The sequence below is a fragment of the Ornithorhynchus anatinus genome, chromosome 8 (genome assembly GCF_004115215.2).
Source record: "Ornithorhynchus anatinus isolate Pmale09 chromosome 8, mOrnAna1.pri.v4, whole genome shotgun sequence".
Classification (NCBI taxonomy): Eukaryota; Metazoa; Chordata; class Mammalia; order Monotremata; family Ornithorhynchidae; genus Ornithorhynchus; species Ornithorhynchus anatinus.
In genome coordinates this window covers 58,914,597-58,940,861 of record NC_041735.1, presented here as the reverse complement: position 1 = coordinate 58,940,861, position 26,265 = coordinate 58,914,597, and the positions used below count along the sequence as shown (strand labels likewise).

The 26,265-nt window shown below is 39.5% G+C and overlaps 1 protein-coding gene across 1 annotated transcript in view; it reads right to left on the bottom strand.

Annotated features, from left to right (window-relative positions):
* RAPGEF5 (Rap guanine nucleotide exchange factor 5) overlaps positions 1-26,265 on the bottom strand; it is a 238,949-nt gene that overhangs the window by 36,889 nt on the left and 175,795 nt on the right. Inside the window, 5 exon segments of the mRNA XM_039912832.1 lie at positions 2,584-2,662; positions 3,620-3,650; positions 5,227-5,324; positions 7,355-7,499; positions 11,246-11,324. Of these exon segments, the coding sequence (XP_039768766.1) occupies positions 2,584-2,662; positions 3,620-3,650; positions 5,227-5,324; positions 7,355-7,499; positions 11,246-11,324 (432 nt within the window).

Here is a 26,265-nt window from a genome sequence, read left to right as displayed (position 1 = left end):
AGCAGTGACAGAAATGGAATGTAGGAGAAAGCAAAATTGTAAGCATGAACGATAAACAGCCAAAGTGCTATCATCGACACATTAATAGCTGAAGTAGCATCTCTGCCATCTGATCTGGAAGTGGGAAGTTGGCACAACTTGCTGCAGACAGACACAGCAGAGTTTCTGCCACCGCGATTCTAAGACAGCCAGAAAGGAGAAAGAGATCAGGGGTAGCAAGAAGAGGGAACAAGGGGAAGGGAATGACAAGATGAAGGGCAGGAGGTGAGGAATTTATAGAGAGGTGAGTATAGGAAGAGTTGGAATTGGAGAGGAACCAAAGAGACAGGGTGAGGATTGGGATGGGAACGGAGGAAGGAGTATGAGTGATAGTGAGAGAGACAACTAGGGAAACAAGAAAGTAAAAGTTGGGGAGAGACACAGGGAAATGCCAAAGAGAAAGAGATAAAGAGAACCAATAGATGGTATTAACCTAGTACTTACTATGTGCACAGCACTGTACTAAGTGGTTGGAGTGTACAATACAAGTTAATATATACCATCCCTGCCCTCAAGGAGCTACAGTCTAGTCAGGGAGACAGATGTTAAATTGCAGATAGAGAGGTGGCAGAGTATAACACCAGGCACATGAACACTGTGGAGCTGGGTGTGTATCAGAGTGCTTACAGAATATAGGCCCGATATAGGATATGCAGAAGGGAGGGAGAATCAAGAAGGCAAAGGAGAGGTTAGTCAGGGAAAGTATCTTAAAGGAGATATGATTTTAGAGAGGCTTTAAAGATGAATGTCGTTTGTGGAATATGAAGGGGGAAGGGGTTCCAGGCTGGAGGGCAGGGTAGGGATATGAACAAAGGGTCCTCAGCAAGATGCAGTGAATAGGCTGGCCTTAGAGGAGTGAAGTGCTCAATAAATGCAATTGAATGAATGAATTAATTAATTAATTAATGAAGGGTGCAGGCTGTGATATAGTGGGAGATTAGCAAGATCAGGTAGGAGGAGGAGATCTGATTGAGAACAAAATATCATGAATATTTCACAGATTAAAATTAACTGCCCATAGTTTGATTTTACCCTGACATCCTCTTCTTAAAAATGACCTTGCAAGTGGAGTTTTATAGTAAGCTAAAGTTATAGTCTATACACCGAGGCTTATAAGGAAAGTTAATCAATTTATACCTAATTTAATAGATTAGAGAGCAAAAAGAGCTTCAGGTCCATGAAGCACTACAACATACAATGGAGACAACTGTATAATTAGATTAAACAACAACAGGATGGAACATGCTATTGTGTGAACCATGGAGTATGACTGTATGTTCCAGTCACCAGAAAATATAGCGGCAAGAAAATGTTATTAGTTTTTCACCAATATTAATTCCAGGGCCCAATCAATAAAAATGTACTTTAAAAATATCATTTTTAAAACTTCAAGGAACTGAAATGCAATTTAACTAGCACTGAGTAGAGGGAGAAATGTGACCTCATAACCGAATCTCACATATCAGAGTCCCTGAATTACAGTAATTGGTGCCATCCCTGTCAAAATCATCATCGTCGGTATTTACTGATCACCAGTGCCCAGAGCACTCTACTAGGAGCTTGGAAGCATTCCTTTCTACCATGAAGGAACTCACAATAAAATGGAAGACAATTCTATCCAGCTTGTATGCATACAATAGGAACAAAAGCAAAAACAGAGAGTTGGAAAAAAAACCAAACAAGAAATGATTAAATGAATTAATAATTGGAACAAATAAACATAGCCTGAATGAGGAGGGTGCTGAGTGATGATATGATGAGGGGTTAGGAAGGGGAGTGAGATTAATCAGAGAATGGCTTCTGGAGGAAGCAGTTTTTTATAGGGACTTCGGAGGTGGGAAAGGATGTGACCTGATGGGTTTGAGGAGATAGGGAATTCTGGACAGGGGGAAGAACGATGAGAGCAAGTATACTGAATATTATACACTCCCATTACCTCCACCTCACTTCCTCCAAATTTTATTACAAGGGTAAGGTTCCTCCAAATTTTATTCCAAGGGTAAGGCTGCAATTGCTTACATTTCCAGTTTTCACACAGAAAATCAATTGCTATGAAATCAAAGTTCTTCATTTTCAAGACATGGAGGTGTTACTTTTATTTGCACATTTATTGGGGTGTGTGTGTGTGTGCGTGTGCGTACACGTTCATTTGCTCATGCTTATATTTCCAAATTCTCCAACCCCTGTCGAGTCTCCACGATGTCAGAACTGGAGTTTACCACAAAATAGGTTGGCAGCCTTTCTAGAATTGGGCAAAGACATGTGCCAAAAATGATTTAAGTCTCAGTGGTTTAAATGGCAGGGAGGGCAACCAGGCTGGGGACCCAGGACCTCAGATAAAGCGACTCTGTACTCCAATAAGTTATTGGGAAAATTACTTTCCAAAGTCATTTCCTCCATTTAAGGAAAGTGGTAAAATTCATCCCAGGAAGTATTACTGAACAGAGCATTTCAGTGGAAGTATTCTTCTATAAAAATTTAAGCTCTGTCCTGGTTATCTTGCATCCCACCTATATGTGGCCACTCCCTTGAAATCATACTTACTTTCCTCTGTCTCATTCACAGTTCCTCTATGCTGGAGCCAATTCTCCTTGAGACTGAATTGGTGGAAAAGGGCTTTATTCTGCAAGAAGCAGGGAAAGACCAGAACAATGAATGAATGTGTTCCTGCCCTTTGGAAGGCAATAGCAATTTGCAACATGTTCCAAGAAGAGCTGGCCAACTTTTTTTTTTTTAATAGGAAATCCACCCATCCAATCTCAGAGAAATGAATTGGGTGTTGCCTCAATTAACACAAGCGGAGGTGGAGACTCAGAGCCACAGAGCGTGCCTAGGCCGAACTCTGGGAGTGGTCAAGAGCTTCCTGTCAATCCCATCCATGAAGCCTGTTATAGGACACTCCCAAATTGTGGTCCCCTTAACTGTTCTAAAGTGACACCCCAGAAGTACACCGTGGGGTGGAGGTTAGGGGAACTGGACTCTATTTTCTACCAAGACTCAAGCTATCAAGCTGCTTGGCAATTTCCTTCAATCTGATCTTCTGCTGTCTGCACTACCACAGTTACAACTTGAAGCTTGTTTTACACTTCATTTCTAGTCCACTGGATTTTTAAAGAGAGCAGTCCACTTCCATAGAACTTAGGTGTTATTGGCCTAGCTTAAACAGGTACACATCCTGCTTAGGTGTCTCTCAGACGGGCATTAAAATTCCTCCCCCAATAAAACTAAATGCATTTCTTAATCTCGGAATTGAAACGCCTGCCTGGATTTGTTTGCTCATATTAACTCAGGTTCAAATCTGTAGAGCCCAGGAAAGTCCGCAGGGCTTCTAGAAACATTTGTAGAACGTTTTTCTAAAACACAAAGGTCTGAGTCACCTTAGGTCAGACCATTTGCTGAAATCAGAACTGCATGGTCAAGGGAGAAGAAAAGGAAGGAAAAATGCTATTGCCTCTTTAAAGAGCTCTATAAGGCTCAGAATGATTGTCGCTTTACCTCAAAAGAAATGCCACCCACAGGAGAGGTAAGGTTGCTAACCCGTTACCACTGTATGAACCAGTAGTAGAAAACTCTACTTTACCTTTCTATGTGGTGAATATTCATCTACAGTGCTGAAATAAAATATACAAAGAGTCAGTCTTTCATCAAAAAAATTACATAACCAGAACAACGTTAGAGGACACACAGTGATCAAAGGCTTGGGTGTTTCCCAATTGTCCTTTCCCCCTTCACCTCCCCCAGCCAAGAGGCACCACACTGATCTCCAAACTCAAGAAAATCACCCGCTTCTCGGTGGGAGACAGTCAGGAATGACCAGGTGTTCACCTGACAAGGCACTTATCTGAGTTGTCTGCTGCCTTGATATGGCCATCTGGAATCTGACTGGAATCCCAACCCCAGACTTTTCATCATGGACTGTCTCATATTAGCTGCTACTCTGCATGTGCAGACTGATGACTTTATAAGCTCAACTGTGTGGGGTACACCCTTATCATGAAAAGTGAAAAGAAAAGTATCTGATTTCCACTGCTGTCCTCAGAGAAACTAAATTTTCCCCATTTTTTAAATGATATTTTCGATGTGCTTACTCCGTGCCAAGAACTGTAATACTGAGCACTAGGGAAGATACCAGCTAATTAGGTAGGACACAGTCCATGTCCCAAGTGGGGGTCACAGTATTAATCTCCATTTTACAGATGAGGGAACTGAGGCACCAAGAAGTAAGTGACTTGCCCTAGGTCACATAGCAGACAAGTGGCAGACCTCGGGATTAGAATCCAAGTCCTCCTTACTCCTAGGCCCAGGCTTTCTCTGTTAGACCACACTGCTTCTCTTAAAATTGATTGGTAAATTCCAAGGCAGTTGAGATACTCAAGGACCGAGTCTTATATGATGTTCTGTATCATTCTTGTATTTTCCAGTTTTCCCCTTAAAAGTAACCCTTAGTCAAATACAAATCAAGTGGTCCAAAGCCAAATGGAGTTCAGCCTAGTGGATCGAGGCCCCAGTTAGCTGGGTCTCTGGTTCACCCTGATCATTTTTCATTCACGTTACAGTAAATGGACTGTAGTTGGCTCAGTACCATTATGGGGCGTTTCATGAGAATTCGGGCTGGGATGTGTTCCAAAGGCTCCGGGACATAACCTTTGGTCCACAACAAGCTGCTCTCCGGAACCTCATTGACCATTAAATATTTCCCTATATTCAAACCCATTTAGACTTCTCTTGCCAGATTACCTGCCTTTCATTTTTCCAGATCCTGCCCGGTCCCAATAGGTCCAGTAAATGAAGTTGTACTGGGCAAATTTCCCAGAATGTAGCATAATTTCTACCTTACACTAAAAATTACAAAATGTGGGAAAGCTCTTGAAAAGGTAACACAATGGATCTTTGGCTTGACTATAATAATTTTCCTGGCCACATAGTTTTCTGCCTCACAGGTACTGTTACAGAAAAGACGAAAGGAAATGGCAGCTTGACTGGCTCAATTTTCATTCATATCATGATGTGAAGAGTTTGTTCTGACAAAGTACTAAAGAAAATTAAGGATTGCAGTTGAATACTTTTCCCCTTTTCTTCAATCAGTAATATAAAGTGCTGCATCATTGTACTTTTAATGGGTATATTTTGAACATGGCATAAAACTGACAACAAATACAGCAAAAGCCAAAACAAACTGGTGCTTACTGTCGACGATGCATTCCGAGAATCTTTTGAAATTCTTTCAATTCCTTCTCGAGGATAGGATATTCATAGATGTCATCCAGCACATTCCTGTAAATGGTCTGAAAACACAAAAGGTATTCCTAAAATTTAGGTAATTGTAATAAGGAAGTAGATCATTGAGATTTTTAAAAAATGATGCTTGTAAAGCACTATGTGCTAAGCACTGGGGTAGATGCAAGATAATCAAGTTGGACACAGTCCCCATCCCAAATGGGGCTCACTGTCTAAATTGATGGAAGGAGGATTTCAGTTTTGCAGTTGAGGTAACTGAGACACAGAGAAGTTAAATGACTTGCCCAAGATCACACACAGAAGTACTAATACTTGGGGAAGCTGCCTAGAGGCTAGAGGAGCCGAGGGTGAAGCAAGGGCACAAGAATGAAAATCTAAAGATCCTACTGGGAAGCAGTGTGGCCTACTGGAAAGAGAACGGGCTTGGGAGTCAGAGGACGTGGGTTCTAATCCTGGCTCTCCTACTTGTCTGCTGTGTCACCCTGGGCAAGTTACTTAACTTCTCTGTACCTCAGTTATCTCATCTGTAAAATGGAGATAAAGACTGTGAGCCTCATGTGGAACAGGGTCTTTGTCCAACCTGATTACCTTGTACCTACCCCTGCGCTTAGAACAGTGCTTGTAATATAGTAAGCGCTTAACAAACACCACAATTATTATTATTATTATTACTGGGGAAAGATCCCTCAGGTCCAGAATGGGGAGTAAAATATACATATACTATTGGAATTCCCACAAAAAGGATTCTGGGCCGGGAGGTCTTCATTTGGAATCCATAAAATCCCAACCCTCTCAAAAGGATTGTCTGGGCTTCAGAGCCACTACTATTGCTCAGTTCCAAACCCTATGTGTCATTGTTGGGCACAATTTAATCTTGGGGCACAATCTTTGAATCCCAGGGAGTCTATGGCAGTCAGGAGGGATACCAGTTTTGTTGTTCAGCAGTTAGATGGTAAATGGTTATTATTTATTATGCATTTACTACATGCTAATCATAATAATAATGTTGGTATTTGTTAAGCACTTACTACGTGCAGAGCACTGTTCTAAGCGCTGGGGTAGATACAGGGGAACGAGGTTGTCCCACGTGAGGCTCACAGTCTTCATCCCCATTTTACAGATGAGGGAACTGAGGCACAGAGAAGTGAAGTGACTTGCCCACAGTCACACAGCTGACAAGGGGCAGAGTCGGGATATGAACCCATGACCTCTGACTCCCAAGCCCAGGCTCTTTCCACTGAGCCATGCTGCTTCTCTTATCATCATGCTGGGGGTAAATACAGGGGAATTAGATCAGACAGGTCCCACACTCTTAGGTTTCCTATGAACTCACCTATCCCTATTGGCTCACAGAAGAGTCTTTCCCTGCTCCATCTGCAAAAGGGCTTGCCAGTTGACAGTGATGTATGGACCCCATATCCTTTTGAATCCCTCCCAGCACACAAAAAAGACAAACCTTCAAGAAAGTTAGTCGCTTTTCTTAACCAAGGATCATTCTACAGAACTGACTGCTGAAATAGTAAAACTTCTTTTTAAACAAGCATTCTCGCTAAAAAGTTCTCAAAATCACGTGTCAGGCTAAAGATTACAAAGGTATTCCCCATGTAATCTATGGCATGATAAATAAGGGTGTCAAGACTTACCCAATCAGGCCTGACCACTCCGTGTCTCACAAAGAACCAGATCCTAATGATAATTTATCTTTGGACATTTTGATTATTACTATAAGCTCATCGCATGTCAGTATACTATACCCCAATTCTAATTATAAAAATGATTACTGGAAATTGCTTTACTTCATTTGCTCCACTGATACTATCAAATTCTTATGGACTACAAGAAAATATCAAAATACCATTATGCATAATTTAGTGAGTAGATTGCTTGCTTTTTATTGTTCAGTGGCTTTCTACTTATATAAGAACAACTCATCCTAAAAATTATAATGAAGATTTTTGATGTTTCAAATCATTACACTGAATTTTGAATGACATTTCCATTGAAATGATGATATTAAAACTTATAAGCCCACTTTAAAATGCATTTTCAGCTTCAAAGAGCATCATTATTGCAGTACCTTTAAAAACAGCTTTGAGTGTTCATCTTCATGTAACCAGTCTTTGTACAGAGCAGTCCACTGAGACACAAGATGCAAGACTTTACGTTTTCTACAGGGAACATCGACATTTTCTTCCTTCCCTTGGTACTTCTTCGCACAATAGGTGCAAATGGTTAAAGAATGAAACCAGGAGTTATGACTTTTTAAACTGAAAGAGGAGAAAGTTTCTTTATGGTTTCAATCAGTCAATGATATTGAGTACTTACTGAGTGCAGAACACCGTACTAAGCACTTGGGTGAGTATAACAAAGTTGGTAAAAACGTTCACTGCTCAAAAGGAGTTCTTGAGATGTCTAGAATTCACGTTACTGCCTGTTTTGATTGTCAAATGTTTTAGAAGTCGATAATGAGTCTGCCACGAAGAGACCATCAAAACTATTTTTAGAGTACTGCTTACTTTCAATTGCAAGTTCACTGCCTACACTGAACAAGGAATATCCACATAAAGTTTTTTTGAATATTCTGGTAAAGTCATCAATATCTATTTTTTGGTATCCCTATAGTGTACTAAAAATATGGCACATTTACGAACTTCCTTTTACACCTTTTTTTTTTGCCCCAAATGACCTCAAAAATGTAATTTAAGGAGGAAAAATCCGGAAGTTTGTGGGCACAGAAGTACCACATTTTCCTACAAGAAAAAAAAAAATTACTTGAGTGAATCTTCTAGTGAACATACCATCTAGAAGCAAAAGTAGAATATGTCATTTAACACGCTAAGGTGATGATCACGGTATGACATACTGAAACACCGGCACCAAGTAGAGTATTTTCAAGTACATTTCAGGGCAAACAAGGGTGTTCAAGAACTGGGCAAATCACTTCACTTCTCTGGGTCTCAGTTCCCTCTTCTGTAAAATGAAAATTGAGACCGTGAGCCCTATGTGGGACAGGGACTGTGTCCAATCCGATTACCTCGTATCTTCTCCACTGTTTTAGTACAGTCCCTGGCATGTAGTAAGTGCTCAACAAATACCACTATTATTATCTCGGAGGATAGTTTTAATCAACTGCTCAGCAGAACCTATGAACCATACTCAGAATCAAATGGCTGGACAAGATGACCAACGATAATGTACTGTCAGTCAATCATATTGACTGAGCACTTACTGTGTGCAGAGCACTTTACCAGGTGCTTGGGAGAGTACAATTCAACAGAGTTAGCAGACACATTTCCTGGGATGCAGGTGGCTCACCAGCACTGAGGCAATACTCCCAACAACACAGTTTTGCTGAGTAGGTCATGTGAAGACTAGAGATAACAGCAGGATATTCAAGGAACCACTTGGGTGATCAGAAAAGGGGAATATGCAAGTCGAGAGGGTAGAATAAATGACAAATACAGTAAAGCACATTATGAAACAATCAATAATGGCATTTATTAAGTGCTTACTGTGTGCAGAACACTGTACTAAGAGCTTGGGAGAGTCCAATAAAACAGAATTGGTAGACATGTTCCCTGTATGACAAAATACTGGGCTGCTGGGAAAGCACTGCAGTAGGGCCCCCCCGGCCTGATGGGCAGCAATTGGGGAACGGCTTGCTCTTGGGGAACGGCTTGCTCTCTTCCAGCAAAGACTTCTTAAATATTTAAAAACCAAAAGGAATCTCAAAAATACATCAGTGTAGCAAGGAATTATCTTTATGTGCATACAGTGTGGAAGAAAGTGTCGGGAACACCCGTTTTCTGTCCTCACTTGGACTCCTGGATAAGATTTCCATTGATAGTGTCATGTTTGAAACTGAAGGTCAGATTTTATTACAGATACACACACACACACACACACACACACACACACACACACACAAAGAGCATCAGATAAATTAGAGAAATTGCATTAGCTCTAATGGATAGACGTGTTGAAGGCTGGGTTTGTAAATACAGTTTGATGGTTTTTGAAAATAATATTATAGACCACATAACTTCTACACAGCCAAATTTACACTGAAATTGCCTTTCAGAGGCCTTAAATGCACTAAGATTGTAAGCTCCTAAAGAGCAAGAGCGATGTATTTCATTACTATAACAGTGACTAGCATAGCCAAATATTCAGATAGGTATATATTTTTGATGGTAATGATGACAATCAAAACTCTTTGAATATTATAAAGTTTTCAGAGAGAATATAAGACTAAGAGATTTATTTATTGATCATGAACCCAACGGGAATCACTGAAAACCAGAAACAGTAATTCCCAGATTTATGTTTTAATTCCTATCACCTATGTAAAATATCCCTCTCACTGGAACTATGGGAAACCTTGTATCACTAAGGTATAGAACAAAGTTTATGCAATCTCCCAATGTTCTTTTGTTCAGTGTTTGGCATCCTTAGCATCTTCATGCAAGAGAAAATTAGATCATTCATTCATTCAATAGTATTTATTGAGCACTTACTATGTGCAGAGCACTGTACTAAGCGCTTGGAATATACAATTCGGCAACAGATAGAGACAATCCCCGCCCAATGATGGGCTTACAGTCTAATCGAGGGATAATAATAACATTGGTATTTGTTAAGCACTTACTATGTGCCGAGCACTATTCTAAGCACTGGGGTAGATACAAGGTCATCAGGTTTCCCACGTGGGGCTCACAGTCTTAGTCCCCATTTTACAGATGAGGTAACTGAGGCCCAGAGAAGTTAAGTGCCTTGCCCAAAGTCACACAGCTGACAAGCAGTGGAGCTGGGATTAGAAACTATGACCTCTGACTCCCAAGTCCGGGCTCTTGCCACTAGGCCACACTACTTCTCAATCTTTACATATATTGAGAAACAAATGAAACTTGTAATAATGAAGTTGTAGGAATTTGTATTTGGGGCTGACAAGATTTGTTAGACGAGAAGCAAAAATTTAGTAGTAAGTGACAATAGGTAGTTTACCTTGGTTCAAAATTGTTTTTAGGCCAGATTAAAAGGCCTTACAAAACTGTAGCCTCATCTGGATCACAAGATTTTTTAAAATGTAAAAGTCTAAGTTCTGATTTATGTTTTCATAAGTCTGCATAATGCTCCCCCAACTGCAGCATTTCAATTCATTCATTCAATTCATTCAATCATATTTATTAAACACTTACTGTATGCAAAGTAACTTACTAAGCACTTGGGCTTCAGAAAAGATTGCAAGTTAACAGAACATGGGTGCCTTTAGCCAGGGAGAATAAAAGATAGACATAATGAGACCTTTATAAGCGGTGTCCATTTTATCCAAGTTTTTGCATAAAACCTGCAAACCTATCTATTTTGTGACTGGATAGAAAGGAATCATCTTTTGTACAGTAACATTTAATAGGAATAAAGTTGGACAACAACCCATTTAGGGATTTTAATTAAGTTTCTTTGGCATTAATTCTTGGCAACAATATTTCTATGCTGCATCTGCTTTGCTTAACAGACATCATGATAATGCTTCCTTAACTGGCCATTAACTTTGCAATCACATTCATCATTCTAACACCAAGACAATGATTGTGAGCTGAAAGAATGAACAGATTCTCTTTTTCCAAGTGAAAACTCTTCCACCCTGGGAAGTACACTTAACCATTTGAGTTTCAGTTTCTTTAAGAACTATTTAGCTACCACTTTTCAAAACATGAATGGGTCCTAGTTGTAAAGATATACACCATAAATTTTATAACTTACCTTCCCTGGGTAATATGGAGAAAGCCATTAATACTTCCCATACCTATTTCAGCCTATCTCATTTTACCTCTGTTATGACTGCATTAATATTTAACATGCCCTTGCACTGCAATGTACTGGAGAAAATTAAGAAATGCAATTGGTTCCTAATATAAGTCATCTATTTGAAAAGATGACACTGCTGTCTGCATTTAATGAAGGATATTGTCTCAAAAGCGCCTGGCACAAGTCATCCGTAGTCATGAAGACGGTGTATGTGAGAAGGAAGTCATCGAGGAGGGTTTCTGTAGAGAAAAAAAAAACATGAGTTGAAACAGAAAGATGTATACTTACGCTGCAGTCCCAATTGCTCTTGTCAATAACATGATAGGCTAAAAAAAGATTTTAAGTCAAAGAACACTGCTATTTATAAAGAAAACAAGCTTAGAATCACCCTTGCTCTTATCCTAACCCTCAAACAATAAAGTGTTTTTGTAATAAAGATACCCTAAATAATCAAAAATGTGGGAGAAAAGGCATCATAAAAAAGCATATATATCATTTCAAAATGCAGCTTGAAATATGATCTTGAGTCCTAGAGAAAATTATGATAATTCGAAATGCTCCATCGTGATACTAAATTTGAGCAAATTGATTAGTATTTATTGAGCACTAATGGGGTGCAGAGCACTGTATTAAGTCCTTGGGGATTATAAGAGTGAGAATGTGCAATTCCTGCCCTTAAGAAGCTTACAATCTAGCAGGTGACAAACACCGAAATAAGTGACAGGAATGGGGGTAGCAACAGAATAAAAAAGATACGTGCATGAGTGTTGGGGGGGTAGGGTTGGGGTATCAAAGACTGCACCTAGGGAATGTGGAAAGTTGAAGTCATTAGCAGAGGAAGTCCATTTGGTAAAAGACAAAGCAATTTTCAAGCATGAGGGACTTCCCTTTCATTTTCCTAAATTTTACTGCTAATGGTGGCAGAGTCCAACTGCTATTTGAGAAGGAATAACCCAGTCTCCTATATCAAAGGATCTGTAATCCTATCATTAATTTGTTAATTGGGCGTTCTACACACAAACACACACACATAATAGTGCCCAATAGCTGCCATAGTGCTGAGGGAAATTTTAATAAGACCTGGGGATCAGGGGAGAAGTAATGTCAATTCCACCTCAAACTATCCCTTTCCCTGAACCCCAATCTACAGTGTAACAACCAGGACAAGTTTATATATGGCCATCAAAAAGTTATTTTGCCAAATAATTGGCCACCTTGGCTCTGAACATTTTAGCTTCAACTGGACTCTGATACATCCTTTATGTCATGATCTGTTGTGAGCATCCTGAAGGACAAGAAGTCTTTCCTAGTCTGTCTTTTTATAATATTTTATATTTTTATAATGTACTTTATAATTATAATAATATTATACAATACACTTGTTGTGTCGTACTTTCCCAAATACTTAGTACAATGCTCGGCACACAGTAAGTGCTCAGTAAATATGATTGAAGGAATTTACATCACTAAAATAGTGTACTGCCCAGGCATCTAGCTCTTTGGATCCCTGGTTCAGATTAACCTATAGGTAACCTTGATCAGGTGGGTCTCAGTTCATAGCTCTGTTCTGGCTCCACATCACTGTGCACAGGGATTACGTCTGTTTATCTTTATACGGTACCCTCCCAAGTGCTTTCCACACAGTAAGTGCTCAAAAATATGACTGGATGAACGAATGAATGCATAATATTATGCCAGTCTTCTTATGGGTATATTTCCAGAGCATAGATATGAGTACCTAGATGTTCCTTATGCTGTGAGCTCCTTGTGGGATTGAAACTGTGTCTGACCTGATTACTTCCTTGGCACTTAAATGCCACAATTATTATTATTGTCCTCAATCCTGGTCTCAAGGACATTTAATAATGTTTATATCTGGAAAACTTTTCTGGAAATTGGATACATGGTTAAGAAAACAAATGAAACACTCTCAGGTTCCTTAACTATCTTTACCCAAATCTGCATAGAATATAATGAATGCAACAGAAACTGTGACATGAACTTTCTTTACTTTGTTAATTTCAGAAAAATGATCTGGGCAGCAAAGTGAAGTATGGACTAGAAAAATGAGCGTGCATATCTTTATAGTCTAGTATTTCTTCCTTTCTGTAATTTATTTTAGTGTCTGCCTCTCCTGCTAAACTGTAAACTCCTTGAGGGGAAAAGTCCTGCCTACTAATTCCATTGTTCTCTCCCAAGTGCTTAGTACAGTTCTCGGCATACTGTGAGCACTCAAATACCAATAAATTAATTGTATTTACTGAGCGCTTACTGTATTAAGTGCTTGGGAGAGTATAATGGAACAGAGTTGGTAGACAAGTACCCTGCCCATAGTGAGGTTACCAATGATTAACTGTTTGATGGGGAAAGTAATACTTGTCTCTCAACTACTAGGGATATTTTGAGGATAAAATAGTAGGTGTTCAATTGGGTGGGACATCATTAGCCAACAATTAGCCAAACCACCACAAAAGAGCTTTACTTTCACTCTCTAGGAGGAGACCAGATTCACTGAGGTCACATGCTTTGTAGGGCTAACGAATGTAGTTGATAAAGTGGTATTGATATGAAGATGATGTTAATGAAGCAACCTGTACATGACATGTAAAATTTCATTATATTCGACCAAAAATGTTGGTGCTCTCCAAGCAGCTTCACCTAACCAGATGAAAATAATAAATTGAAAATATGGGCATTTTTCTAAGTATAGGAATAATATTGAAAATATTTTAGAATATGAATAAGTAGTTTATTACTAATTTGCTGTAGTCCTAAATGGGAAACAATCTGTTGCATGTAAGCATTTCTATTTTTCATAAGGCATACATTTTTGCAAATGCTTGAAATGTGAATAAAACAGTTATTTATACCCAGTTGGCAACTAGGGATATATTTAAGGCACAATGGCCTTAAGAGTGAGTCCCTAAAGGCCATTTGTAAGCAACAATGAGTATAAAAGACTAGAAAGCTCAATTTCTCCTCAATTATATACTATAATTCTCCATTATTTAGTGTGTTTAATTATGGCTTTTAAAAATTTCTGGGGAAACAGAACCTTTGTTCTTGAAAAACATCTTTCATCTAAATAAATTCACAGATATTCACCAGACTAAATTGGAGATTTAGTCTTTTGTCTTTTACAAAATACAATTATTAATTTGAATGGTCATCTTGGTGAACACTACTTTGGAAATTGTATTTTTGGAATTAATTCAAATCCAATACCAAATTACCAATCACACTTGCTTGTTACTCATTAAATACCCCAATTATGACCCTTAATAAAACATTCCCCATAAAAACCCCATAATCCCACTGTTAAGCATATATAGAAAATTGTTTCCACGGGGGCTAAATAATTACAGCCACCAGGAACAAAGCACTTCTTGCAATTTATAAAAAACATAAAGATCAGCTTGGAATCTAGAGTTGATAAGGTAATTAAATATTGTGCACCTTGGGATAAAACTGGATGCCCCCAAAAAAAGGTTAAGAATTATCTCAGTGATCTGAAAACATCTTCATCATCATCTAGAATTAGGTCTAAAACTTCCATATTTTATTTTTTAAAGCACTGGAGAATTGTTAACTGTCCAAGTTGGTATTATAATTCATGATTTTAATTGGATGATTTTGTTAAAATGCAGCTTTGCAATTTAAGTGAAGATAAGAACGATGACTTTTACATCAGAGATAGTTGTAAAATCTCCCCGAAAATTGAAGTCAGGAGCACAGAAGTGTTTCAGTCAAATGTGAAGGTCACACACTAAGAGACCTGCCAAAATATGACTAAAAACCCTAAGAAATTCCATTTGTATTATCCTCTGGTAGGATAAAATGAGGACAAGAAAATTTGATAAATGGGAAGTTATTGAAGGACAGGCCCGGGAGGAATCTGTTATTTTCCAAACCTCAAAGGTCTACAGGCTACATGTGCTACAATAATGAAGCTACTCATCTGTTAAACTGCATTACCAAGAAAGCAAATGAAAAGAGCAGGACAAAATCACTTCTTAGAACAGTCATTTCATCTAAGGAGAGTAATGTAGAGTTTAAAATCTCTACTCTATACTAAATTCCCCGAAGAACTCTTCTAGTTAAATTTCACCTACAGATGCACAGAAAGTTAAAACAGTTCTGAAAGTTTAATATAATCTTTAGAACAAGAAGATGAAAAAAGATGCTTCAGTGTCTAATTGCAGACTTCTGATGCACTGAAATGTAACAACTTTGCATTAGATTTGGAAATGAATAAATGTGCAAATTAATTTAAGCATGAATGAACCTTTTCATACAATGTAGTTATTTAAATGACATCAATACAAATATAACTCCATTAGAATCTATGTTAATCTTTCAGAGCAGAGTACTCATTTTTATTTTAAATGACTAATTATCTTGCATCCTAATACAAACCACAATTTTCACTTTCCCTTTTCTGGGTCCAAATCTCTTTGTAGCTTTGCAATTTAGCCAATACTTTCTTTGTTCGATCCTTAGTTTGAGATGTGTTCTAAATGTTCAGATTTAGATGACTTTCAATAATTCTCACTTTAAAAGCAGTTCCCCAATATGTGAGGCAAAATTCCTTTTCTTATGAATGGTGTATTCATTAATTAGTTCTATTTGCTGTTTCCCACATCTCTACCCTAATCTCACATTTTAATTTGGAGTGGTTTGAATATTATCAAATCAAAGTATTTATTGAGTACTTGCAGTGTGCTCTTGGGAGAGTGCAGCACCAAAGTGCTAGTGGATACATTCCCTGACCAAACCACCTTAGAGTCTAGAGAGGGAGACAGACATCAACATAAATAAATAAATTATGGGTAGGTACACACCGTGCTTTGGGATTGAGGGCAGGAGAAATATCAGGGCTTTAAAGAGTACAGATTCAAGTGCATAGATGATTCAGAAGAGAGAGGGAGTAGGAGAAAAGAGGGTTAAATTGGGGAAGTCCTCCTGGAGGAGATGGGGTTTTAATAAGGCTTTGAAGGTGGGAAGAGTGGTGATCTGTCAGTCAATTGTATATACTGAGTGCTTACTGTGTGCAGAGCACTGAACTAAGTGCTTGGGAGAGTATAATATAACAATATAACAGACACATTCCCTGACCACAAAGAGCTTACAGTCTAGAGTGGGAGGCAGACATTAATATAAATAAATGAATTAGAGATATGTACATAAGCGCTGTTGTATATGAATGGGAGGGAGTTCCAGGCCAGAGGGAGGACATGGACAGTATGTTGGCAGTGAAACAAGATTTAGGTACAGTGAGTAAATTGGTGTAAGAGGAGCGAAGTATGTGGACTGAGTTGTTGGAGGAAATCAGCAAGGTAAGCCTGGAGGACTGAGTTCTTTAAAGCTCAAGAGACTGAATAGGAGAATCTATTCAATGAGGAGGTGGACGGGCAACCACTGGAGGTTCTTGAGGAGTGGGGAGATAAGGACTGATTTCTTTTTTTTAGAAAAATGATCTGGCAGCAGAGTGAAGTATGGACTGGAGTGGGGAGAGACAGGAGGTTGGGAGGTCAATGAGGAGGGTGATGCAGTAGTCTGGGGGGAAATGTTAAGTGCTTGGGGCAGCATCATAAGCAGTTTGGATGAAGAGGGATATGCGGATTTTAGCAATGTTGTGAACGGACAGAATTTGGGGACAGATTGAATATGTAGGTTGAATGAGAAACAAGGGTAATGCCAAGGTTAAGGGTTTGTGAGATGGGGAAGAGTGATATTGTCTACAGTAATGGCAAAAACATTCCAGCACTTTCATATCTCAATAAATACTACTGAATGAATACCACCTTAACTCACACCTTCTAGACTGCAAGCTCGTTGTGGGCAGGGAATATGTCTACCAACTGTTATATTGTACTCACCCAAGCGCTTAGTACAGTGCTCTGCAAACAGTAGGCACTAAATATGATTAATTGATAGGCTCCTAAGTACTCAAAACCTGTAACACTTACATACATATCTTAAATGCTCTATTATTTCACCCTAACTGTAATGAATTTTGGTTTCTGTCTCCCTGACAGATTGTACACTCTTTGAGCACAGGAATACTCCAAACAATGGTGATTAATAAATATTACTGATTAATTGATAGTGGGCAGTGGAAAGCAGCTCAATTATCATTGCACAGACCAGCCGGGTTCACTGCTGGAGAAACATTTTGTTTAGATAGTTTTATTGTGACAAATGTATTAAGAAACCTCTAAAAATTACTTTGAAGGGTCAAATTTGGTCATGACTACCAACATTATAAGGCTTAATGCGTGACTAAAGATTTACTCATTCCCTATATAAAAGCAGAATGCCAGGAAGCTATATTGACTGGCATTACATAACTGTGCATTTAAGATAAAAATCTTAAATCCACATAAACATGACAATTCCATGCTTACATGAAAAACAAAAGCAAAAATGCTTGGACCATTAAATCCTTAGAGTAGCATTAGGTCAATAGTTATTTGCATTAATTAGAACTTGAATAAATTCAAAGGGCAAAATGAAATGTTCACTCAGCAAAATCACCAAAACCAGTTGGCATTATCAGTTTTATTGAATTGACTATTAGTGCCTTCTTTCAGTGTTTCTTATTGTGAATGATTACCCAAATGATTTGGAGAGACAAGATGTTGCATTCACAAAATCATGGAATTGCAGAACTCTAAAACTAGAAAACATCTTGAGAAGCCAATTGGCCTAAGTTACAGAATTTGTTGATTTTTTTTTTTAAAAGATATCTTCAGGAACAGTATCTCCACATCATCCTACTGCTCTATGTTCATTCACCCTGAACATCAAGCCCTTCCTCATACCCAGTCAAATTTTCTCCACTGAAATCTATATCCTTTGAGTATGTACAGAACAATTGGTGGACAGCCTCCACACAAAAATCCTTTGTACACTTCAAGGCAGATATTAAGTCATTCCCTGTATTTGTCTTCCCCTCTGTAAGCCCGTCAAAGGGCAGAGACTGTCTCTATCTGTTACCGATTTGTACATTCCAAGTGCTTAATACAGTGCTCTACATATAGTAAGTGCTCAATAAATACTATTGAATGAATAAATGAATGAATAAACCTCCCAAATTACTTCACCTTTTCTCAGAACTTTTTTGAATTACCTGGATCAACTTTGGTTACTCCACATCCATTTTAAAAAGCAGTAACTATTATTATTACCACTAATAATATGTATTAAGCACTTACTATATGCCAAACACTGCACTAAGCGCTGAGGTAAACACAAGATAATCAGATCAGACACAATTTCTGTACCCTATGGTGCTCACAGTCTAAGAGGAAGGGAGAACAGGTATGTAATCCCCATTTTACAAATGAGGAAATTAGGCACAGAGAAGTTCAATGACTTGCCAAGGGTCACACAGCAGGCAAATGATGGAACTAGAATTAGAACCCAGAGCCTCTGACTCCCAAGCCTGTGCTCTTTCCACTAGGCTATGCTGCTTCTCAAAACTGGACTCAGTACTTAAATCTTATTTCTATTAACCATCAAATAAATGGCATTTATTGAATGTTGTGTGCAGAGCACTGTATAAGCACTTGGGAGAGTAATAACAATAATAATAAAAATGATGGTATTTGTTAAGCGCTTAATATGTGCCAAACACTGTTTAGGTGCTGGGATAGATACAAGGCTATCAGGTTGTCTCATGAGGGGGTCACAGTCTTAATCTCCATTTTACAGATGCGGTAACTGAGGCACAGAGAAGTTAAGCGACTTGCCCAAAGGCACACAGCTGACAAGTCATGGAGGTGGGATTAGAACCCATGACCTCTGACTTCCAAGCCCGTGCTCTTTCCACTAAGCCACGGTGCTTCTATAATACAACAGAGTTGGCTGACACATTCACTGCACACACGTGGGCTTTATAATAATAGTGCTATATTGCCGACCCACAGTACTTTGTGACCAAATAAACCTTTAGTCTTTTTTGTCCTCATTTATGCCTGACAATTGTTTCCGTACTAGGTATTGATGTTGACACAAGAGATGCTTACCAGGACTGCTGGATGATGATTTCTCATTGAAGAGAAAAGCAGTCTTTGATGTTAGGACATCTAAGAGAAATGTAACCACGTTATGTGAGTAGAACTGATTTCCTGGCTTTTTTGGTGGGTGTACACATCCAAAATTGTGATCATAGAAAGGCAGAAGCATAACGTATAGTTTAACAATAAGGAAAAGCTATTTGCTAGCAATCCAAAGTAAAGGCATATTTTCTTGCCAACTTTTGTAATGTAAAACCTATTGGGTTCTGAGACTTAAGCATGTTTGTTTTTAAGTTCCTTTCTAAATCCATGTTAAGGCTTGTATTCCTTGCACAATTCAAAAGGAATTGCCCAGTGAGATTTCTGTTGTTCTGTATGCAACAGAACAATCTCTATATGCTCGTCCATATTTTGTTAATTTCTGTTGGACATTCAGGAAAATCTGGGATTTCAGCCTTTTCCAATAAACAAAATGACACACCAGTGAAGCGTAAAGATTATTTGAACAGAGCAAGAGAATCATATCCTTCCCTGGATAGTTTATATTTGGTGGTAAAAGATGGGCATAGAATATTTTAGAGGGTTTTTTTGGCATTTGTTAAGCTCTTACCATGGGCCAGGCACTGTACTAAGCACTGGGGTAGATACAAGATAATCAGGTTGGACACAGCCCGTGTCCCACACAGAGCTCACAGTCTTAATCCCCATTTTACAGATGAGGTAGCTGAGGCCCAGAGAAGTTAAGTGACTTAGTGACGTGCCCAAGGTCATGCAAGAGACATGTGGTGGAGCCAGAATTAGAACCCAGGTCATCTGATTCTTAGCCCGTACTCTTTTGTTCTTTCCACTAGGTCACACTGCTTCCCATGTAAAAATACAATGGCCGGAATTGCCCAGATATCTAGCTAATGGGAATAAAAAATAGAAGAACTTGCCCTGTACTTCTGAATAGAACACTACATCTGGAAGCTTCAGAAATGGCCATCAAGTGTATAACTTTTATATACCTTGTCATAGCGCAAGGAAAGAACCATTGCATGAATTCCTTGAACATATTGCTCCGTACTTATCCCTTGAGTTAGTCTAGCAAACACCTCCATAAATAAGGATACTGAACAAGTGTAAATGCCACTGCACAAGTTATTGCTGCCTTTGGGCGGTAGGAACTCACACACACCCTCTTTTTCTCAAATTGCTCTTAACTTCTGGCCATAAATTAGGATTTCTGAATTGTATAAGCACCCAATAACTTTGCAGGGACCTCCCTTTCCTTTTGATTTAACAAGGTGTGAAAATTATATATGAAAATTACACATACCCAGTGAATACAGAATTGCAGTAGTCCCAAATTCCAAACTGCCTCTGGAAAAATGGATTTACTCTTGCATTACAAGATGTTTGATTATTTTCCCCGCCTTTTTTCCACCTTCAAAAATTGCCCAAATAATAGCTAAGCCACTATTTCACATGCCTGGACGTATATAATGATATACAGGTTGCTGTCACAAAGTCATTACTCAAGCTGATGATTGGCTGGCTTGGAGCCCATTTTAGCTGCTGAGAAAGTGGCCCCGGGGCCTGCCAGCACCTGGATCCTCCTGATCACTTCAGCTGCTGTAAACGGTTCTTCCTCCAAAAGGCAGGAAATGTAGACAATGCTCCAACCATGAGGGGCTACAGGATCAAGGGAAAAGGAAAGAGAGAGAAAGGGAGAGAAGGAGAGGAAAAAGAGGGGGAAGGAAGACAGATGGAAACAGAGAGTGCATGCTTAAGAGAAGCTGAAAAAGGAATGAATCGAGGGAAAGAATAAGAAGAACAGAAAAGGCCCAAGGGAGAGTTGTTACTTGCAGGAAAGGGCAAGGCCTTTTAAGGGTGTGGGGATGTGTCTTAAGGTAATGAAAAGAACAGAGGGTCAAATGATGGCAGGAACAGAGAGGAATATTGACTAACAAAGGAAAAGATGAATGAGAAAGGAAACTGAAGGAGCCAAGAGAGATCAAGAGGGGCAAAAACAGTGGGAATACAGGTGTGGGGAGGGGGAAGCCCAAACAAGTAGAGACAGGCAAACGGAGAGTGTCAGAGACAATGGAAAGACTGATTAAGGGGTAAAGGGATGTGGGGGAGAAAACAATGGAGGTTGGGGAGAAAAGAATAGATGGGAGGGCTTGTAGGGAGAGGCATGAAGATGTCTAATGTCTATCGGGCCAGGCCTCATTATTTTTTGCTAGTACGTGACGGTGTTTGGGGGGGGTAATTATATACAAATAGTAAATTCATAAAATTCCAAGAATACATGATATGACAAGAGGTTACATATCCTGTGATTATCATATGGCCACATACAAAGTCTTTGCTTCTTCTCCTATAACCAGGGTTTCATTCATTATGAAAAGCAGCATGGCATAATAGTAATAATAATGTTGGTATTTGTTAAGCGATTACTATATGCAGAGCACTGTTCTAACCACTGGGGTAGACACAGGGTAATCAGGTTGTCCCACGTGAGGCTCACAGTTAATCCCCATTTTACAGATGAGGTAACTGAGGCCCAGAGAAGTTAAGTGACTTGCCCCCAGTCACACAGCTGACAAGTGGCAGAGCCGGGATTCAAACCCATGACCTCTGATTCCACGCTGCCTAGTTCCAATTCAGGCTCTGCCACTTATCTGCTATGTGGCCTTGGACAAGTCACTTCACTTTTATGTGCCTGAGTTACCTCATCTGTATAATGGGGATTGACACTGTGAGCCCCAGATGGGATAGGGTCTGTGTCCAATCTGAATTGCTTGTATCCACCCCAGTACTGAGTACAGTCATGGCTCAGTGGAAAGAGCACGGGCTTGGGAGTCAGAGGTCATGGGTTCTAATACCGGCTTTGCCACTTGTCAGGCTGACTTTGGGCAAGTCATTTAACTTCTCTATGTCTCAGTTACCTCATCTGGAAAATGGGGATTAAACTGTGAGCCCCAAGTAGGGCAACCTGATCACCTTGCGCTTAGAAGAGTGTTTCGCACATAGTAAGTGCTTAACAAAATACCATCATTATTACAGTGCCTGGCACATAGTAAGTGCTTAACGAATACCACAATTATTATTATTATTACCATTCATAATCATTAAATTAAGGTTTCATATGGATTTAGTTACAGGGAAGACTTTAAAAGTGATAAAGTTCATGATTATTTTTATTTGTCCTTCAAGCACAGAAGAGCTGCTTCCACATAAGGCAACATCAAGACAATATGTGTATGCTTTGAAAAAATGATGACTACAGCAAATAATCACTTCAGCAGATTTCAAAGTGTTCACTTTTTGATCTAAAAAAACCCCAGAAAAAATACAGAATAGGGTTACAAGAAGTCATCTCAAAATTCCTTTTGTCTCAGAGCTTTTAGCATGATAGATTTTTGAATATTCCATAAAATGTGTAAAGTAATTATATGCCATTATCTGCCTTTAGGCCAAAACTCCCGTACATTTTTTTCTTAGTTTGTTACATTCTATGCCAGGCACTCAAACTTTTTGGAAGAGTAAAGGCATGCTCAGCAAGCTGGAGCTAGATCTTAGTTAAACAGAAAACCTATTTCAGGGTGACTCCTTTGTGAGGGAGCTTCCAGTAATTTTCAATCATTTTCATTGCCATAGCAATTTACTGCAAACCCAGGTGTGTATTATGTCACACTGTAAGCATGTCATCTACACAACACCTTCACTGACAAGCCAAATCCTCTTTTAAGAAGGTAAACAAGAACCAAAAGGATGAGAATAAGAAAGCTTCATCTCACTGAGGGCTTAACTAACATAAAAACCTCTCTTCAAATATCTATCAATTTAGACGTCCACTAAAATACATAATAAATGTATGAATTCAAATGTAAAATACGAATCATATCATTCATCCACCATAAAGATAGGTGCATATACATAGTTAGTCAGGGGAGAAAAACCCTAAAATAAGGTTTATGTGTTTTGTTTTTTTAAAAAATTTGTATTTCTCTGCAGTCAATTTATTGACTGTAGTTTATTAACTAAGAGAATTTTGAAACCAACCTTCTAATACTGTATGTATTTCAAGAGAGAATAAGGAAAGTAGTGTGGCCTAGTGGCAAGAGTACGGGTCTGGGAGTTGGAGAACCTGGGTTCTAAACCTGACTCTGTCACTTGCCTGCTGCTGGGAGGGTCACTTAACTACTTTGTGCCTTGGTTTCCTTATGGAGTTAAAATATCCAATATCCCTCCCTTTTAGACTATGGGTCCTTCGTGGGGGAAGGATGGTGTCAGTTCTGATTACCTTGTTACAACTTTTCTGGGCCTCCGTTTCCTCATCTGTAAAATGGAGATTAAGACTGTAAGCCCCATGTGGGACAGGGACTGCATCCAACTTGATAATCTTTTATCTAACCCAGTGTTTAGAACAGTGTTCGTAGAAGAGTGCTTGGTAAAAAGTAAGTGCTTAACAAATACCATTATTAATTTATTAAAATGGGGATTCAAAACCTGTTCTCTCTCCCCTTTAGACTGTGAGCCCCAGAGGACACAGAACTGTGTCTTACCTGACTACCCCAGCACTTAGTACGGTGCTTGACACATATTAAGCACCTAACATGTGCCACAATTATTATTAAGACACAGTCTTTCAATGGGACATCCCCATCCATGGCTTAGAACTGCATTTTTATTGCATAAAAGTGTGGAGACTGTAGCGCAAAGTAGGCCTCTTTTTCCACCTACTTCAGAAAGCCAAAGCAACAGAGGGCTGACAGGGTCTCTCTGTCATCTAGTCCAGCTTCTTGCTCTAGGAAGGACTGCACATCAAGCATTCAGAACAGATGGGCATCTACAGTACTTATAAAAGATCTCCAGGGAAGAGAGGTTTCACAGACTCCCTCCATATACAATAAATCCCATTACTGCTAATGGAATCTCATCCCCTTAGCAGGGTACACCGAGTGGCTAAAGAAAAATTTAGCCAAGACACAAGTGGAGGTAGCCAGCTGAGAGGTTTTCATTCTACAACACTCCTACTATGAACAACAGAAGATGATTAAATTTAGGTAATTTAGAAATGGAAGAGTTGATAGGTATTGCTAGCTTTCTCTATCTCTATTTCTTACATAGGGCTATAGCTTACGTGGCACAACTCTTCGGTGAAGGTCTAAATCTTTTCCTGCAGTTAATCAGTTTTTGTTTAGAAACATTCAAGAGAAACCAATGAGGACCAAATATGTCAATACCTTGTTGTTGCCCACACTTTTCCACTGTAACCTTGTTGTGAGCAAAAGTCATACCTACCAACTCTGTTACAGTGTACTCTCCCAGGTGCTTAAGACAGTGCTCTGCACACAGTAAGCACTCAATAAATACAATTGATTGACTGAAGGATCATAGTTCAGGTTCGCTCTCTAAAAGACCAATTAAGCCATCAAGTGATAACAACTTGAACCCATTATATCATTTTTTAAAAATTTGTGGTCTTTGTTAAACACTTACTCTGTGCCAAGCACTGTACTAAGCCCTGGGGAAGATACAAGATAATTGGGTCAGCCAGTCCCTGTCTCTCTCAGGGCTCACAGTCTAAGTAGTAAGGAGAGCAGGTATTGAACCCCCACGGTACAGGTGAGGAAACTGAGGCACATAGAAGTAAAGGGATTTGCCCAACATCATAAAGCAGGCAGGTGCCAGAGCTAAGATTAAAACCCAGGACCTCGGACTCCCAGGCCCGTGTTCTTTCCAGTAGGCCATGCCTCTTCTCAGAATGAGAAAGTCTGCTTTGTCCATACTCAGTGAACCAGAAAATTGGGCTGACTAATCGATGCCAGGCAGGCCTGGCTCTGAATGATGGGCAAAATTAAAACAAGATTCATGACTTTTTGAGTAGTAGTAGTAATAGTATTTAAGTGTCAACTGTGTGCAAAGCACTGTACTAAGCACTGGGAGAGGATACACAGGTGTGAATTAGACATGGCCCTTGTCCCTCAGGGGGCAGTGGCTTTTCACAGCATGGCACAGTAGGGAAGAGCAGACCCTGGGGCCTAATCCCAGCTCCTTGCCTGCAGTGTGACCTTGGACAAGTCACTTTACTTGGTAACCTAGTTTTCTCATGTGTCAAATGGAGTTTAAAATACTCTACCTCCCTCCCTGTCAGACTGCGAACCCCATGTGGGGCAGGGACCGTGTCAGGTCTAATGATCTAGTATCAAACCCAGTGCTTAGTACAGTGTCTGTCACTTTAATAAACACCATCATCCTCTCCTGCAAACCAGCTGCTTAGGAGTCCTACCATTCCCCTTTGCTCTTAGCCTGCATGAACCTTGGAAAGCTGAGCCCCTGCCATGAAAAATCCTACACTTGTAAATCATTGTGAAGCAGCATGGCCTAGTGAAGAGAGAGCTGGCCTAGGATTCAAAAGGTCATGGATTCTGATCCTGGGTCCACCACTTGTCAGCCGTATGACTTTAGGCAAATCACTTCACTTCTCTGGGCTTCAGTTACCTCATCTGTAAAATGGGGATTAAGAGCATGAGCCCAAGGTGGGACAGAGATTGCATACAACGTGATTTGCTTATATCCCCCACCCCCAGCATTTAGCACAGTGCCTGGCACATAGCCCTTAACAAATAATACTAATGTTGGTATTTCTTAAGCACTTACTATGTGCAGAGCACTGTTCTAAGCGCTGGGGTAGACACAGGGGAATCAGGTTGTTCCACGTAGGGCTCACAGTCTTCATCCCCATTTTACAGATGAGGGAACTGAGGCACAGAGAAGTTAAGTGACTTGCCCACAGTCACACAGCTGACAAGTGGCAGAGCTGGGATTCGAACTCATGACCCGACTCCAAAGCCCGTGCTCTTTCCACTGAGCCACACTGCTTCTCTACCACAGTTTTATCAATACTACCAACTCTATTATAACATACTCTCCCACGGACCTATTATAGTGCTCTGCACACAGCAAGCACTCAGTAAACACAGCAAGCACTCAGTAAACAGGACTGACTGAATGAGTGACTGGCAGATTGGTGGGCCCAAGCAATAATTCATCTTTAATTTTAAGATATTTCTACAACCAGCTACATGCCTGATACCTCTTAGGACCACAAGAGAAATATCAAATCTAAAAATGATGGACCCCTATGAGGATGTCACATCATAAATCT